At 55.5% G+C, this 1,322-nt stretch overlaps 1 protein-coding gene across 1 annotated transcript; it reads left to right on the top strand.

The window, feature by feature from the left end:
• Positions 1-6: 6 nt before the first annotated feature.
• LOC128277202 (translation initiation factor IF-2-like) lies at positions 7-1,319 on the top strand (the record flags this gene model as incomplete). The annotated part of the gene is made up of 3 exons (XM_053015644.1): positions 7-50; positions 151-234; positions 381-1,319. Coding segments are annotated over exons 2-3 (1,008 nt in total), but the record flags the coding sequence as incomplete, so codon positions are not given.
• Between the last annotated feature and the right edge of the window lie 3 nt (positions 1,320-1,322).

The raw sequence follows: 1,322 nt of genomic DNA, 5'->3' as shown, positions 1-1,322 counted from the left end.
TGAGAACCTCAGGGAGCCAGTTTTACGCGATTACTCCGAAACCTGTGCGTGTAAGTGTTCATCGATGGCGTTTGAACGATAAGATCGCGGAACATCGTTATGGAATTTCCATTATTTTAAGTTTGCTACTGTTTTCATATTTTCGAGCAGAATCGTGAAGAAGCGATGCTCCTGCGAGTAGGCATACTCGTGGGCCTGTGCCTGACCTTGAGCCGTGCGGCGGAGGACGTGATTGTGAGTAGGAAATTCGGCCGCACGGCGTGCCGATTGCGGAGAGCGTCTTATCAACACCTCTGCCCTCGCCATGATGTAACAAAACATTTCTTCTTATTTCGGTTCCTTTTCCGGCACGGTCGCTGGCGCCGGTGTCCTGCTAACAGCCATGCACAACGGACAAAGGGGGCAAAGGAGAGTGCGTCAAACTGCACCTCTGCCCGGATGGAATCTTGAATGTGGATGGCACCAACATAATCGACATTCGCTTCAATCCGGAAAACGAGTGTGAAGACTACCTCTTGAAGTGTTGCCCGATTCCAGATGACGAAGATGATGACCGGGTCGTCGAGCCGCAGACTTCTCCGACGATCGATAAACCGGTTTTACCAACCACAGGAACGACTGGCCTCACCGGACTTGCCACGGGACCAAATTCGGGCCCTGCACCTCATCCAACGGCACCAGGCACGGGTGTCCCGGGTACCACTGGCCAGAGTACTGTCCCTGGTGGTCTTCCTCCGACCTCCGGAGACCTTGCCGCGGGTAATTTAAAGCCTCCGGGCGGAATGGGTAGTGGTGAATGTGCGGTTGGCGGTAGTCATCATGGTCACGGATGCTGCAAGGGGAATAATGCTTGTCAAAGGCCCGGATCACAACACGATGAGCAGGTGGATATGGTTGGGGCGGATTTACTGCCGGCGGCAGGCGGCAAACCAGCATCTGCAGATCTTACCCACGACAGTGGAAAGCCACCAACAGTTCACGGAGGTGGTCCACTGGTCACTGGCACAGGACTGAATCAGATTGCATCCGGTGGTGGTGCACCGAATCAAAAACCGGTTGGTTCTGGCACTAATCTGGCGCCAGGAGCTTCAGGTGGTGCAGGAGGTGCTGGCACTCAGCCCGTGGGCAGCGGTGTAGGTAAACCTGGTGCTGGAGGAAGTGGGTCACCTACCGGCAGTGGATATGGGCCTGGCCAAGGTGCTGGTGTTGGAGGAGCTGGCACGCAACCAACGGGTAGCGGTATAGGTAAACCAGGAGATCAAAAAGTCCCTGGAGCTGGCCCTAGTTCCGGTGTTGGAGGCCAAGGTGCTGGTGGACCTGGT

This window comes from Anopheles cruzii, unplaced genomic scaffold (assembly GCF_943734635.1).
Source record: "Anopheles cruzii unplaced genomic scaffold, idAnoCruzAS_RS32_06 scaffold04564_ctg1, whole genome shotgun sequence".
Lineage (NCBI taxonomy): Eukaryota > Metazoa > Arthropoda > Insecta > Diptera > Culicidae > Anopheles > Anopheles cruzii.
The sequence above is the reverse complement of the archived record's forward strand: the minus strand, read 5'-3'. Positions and strand labels throughout refer to the sequence as shown.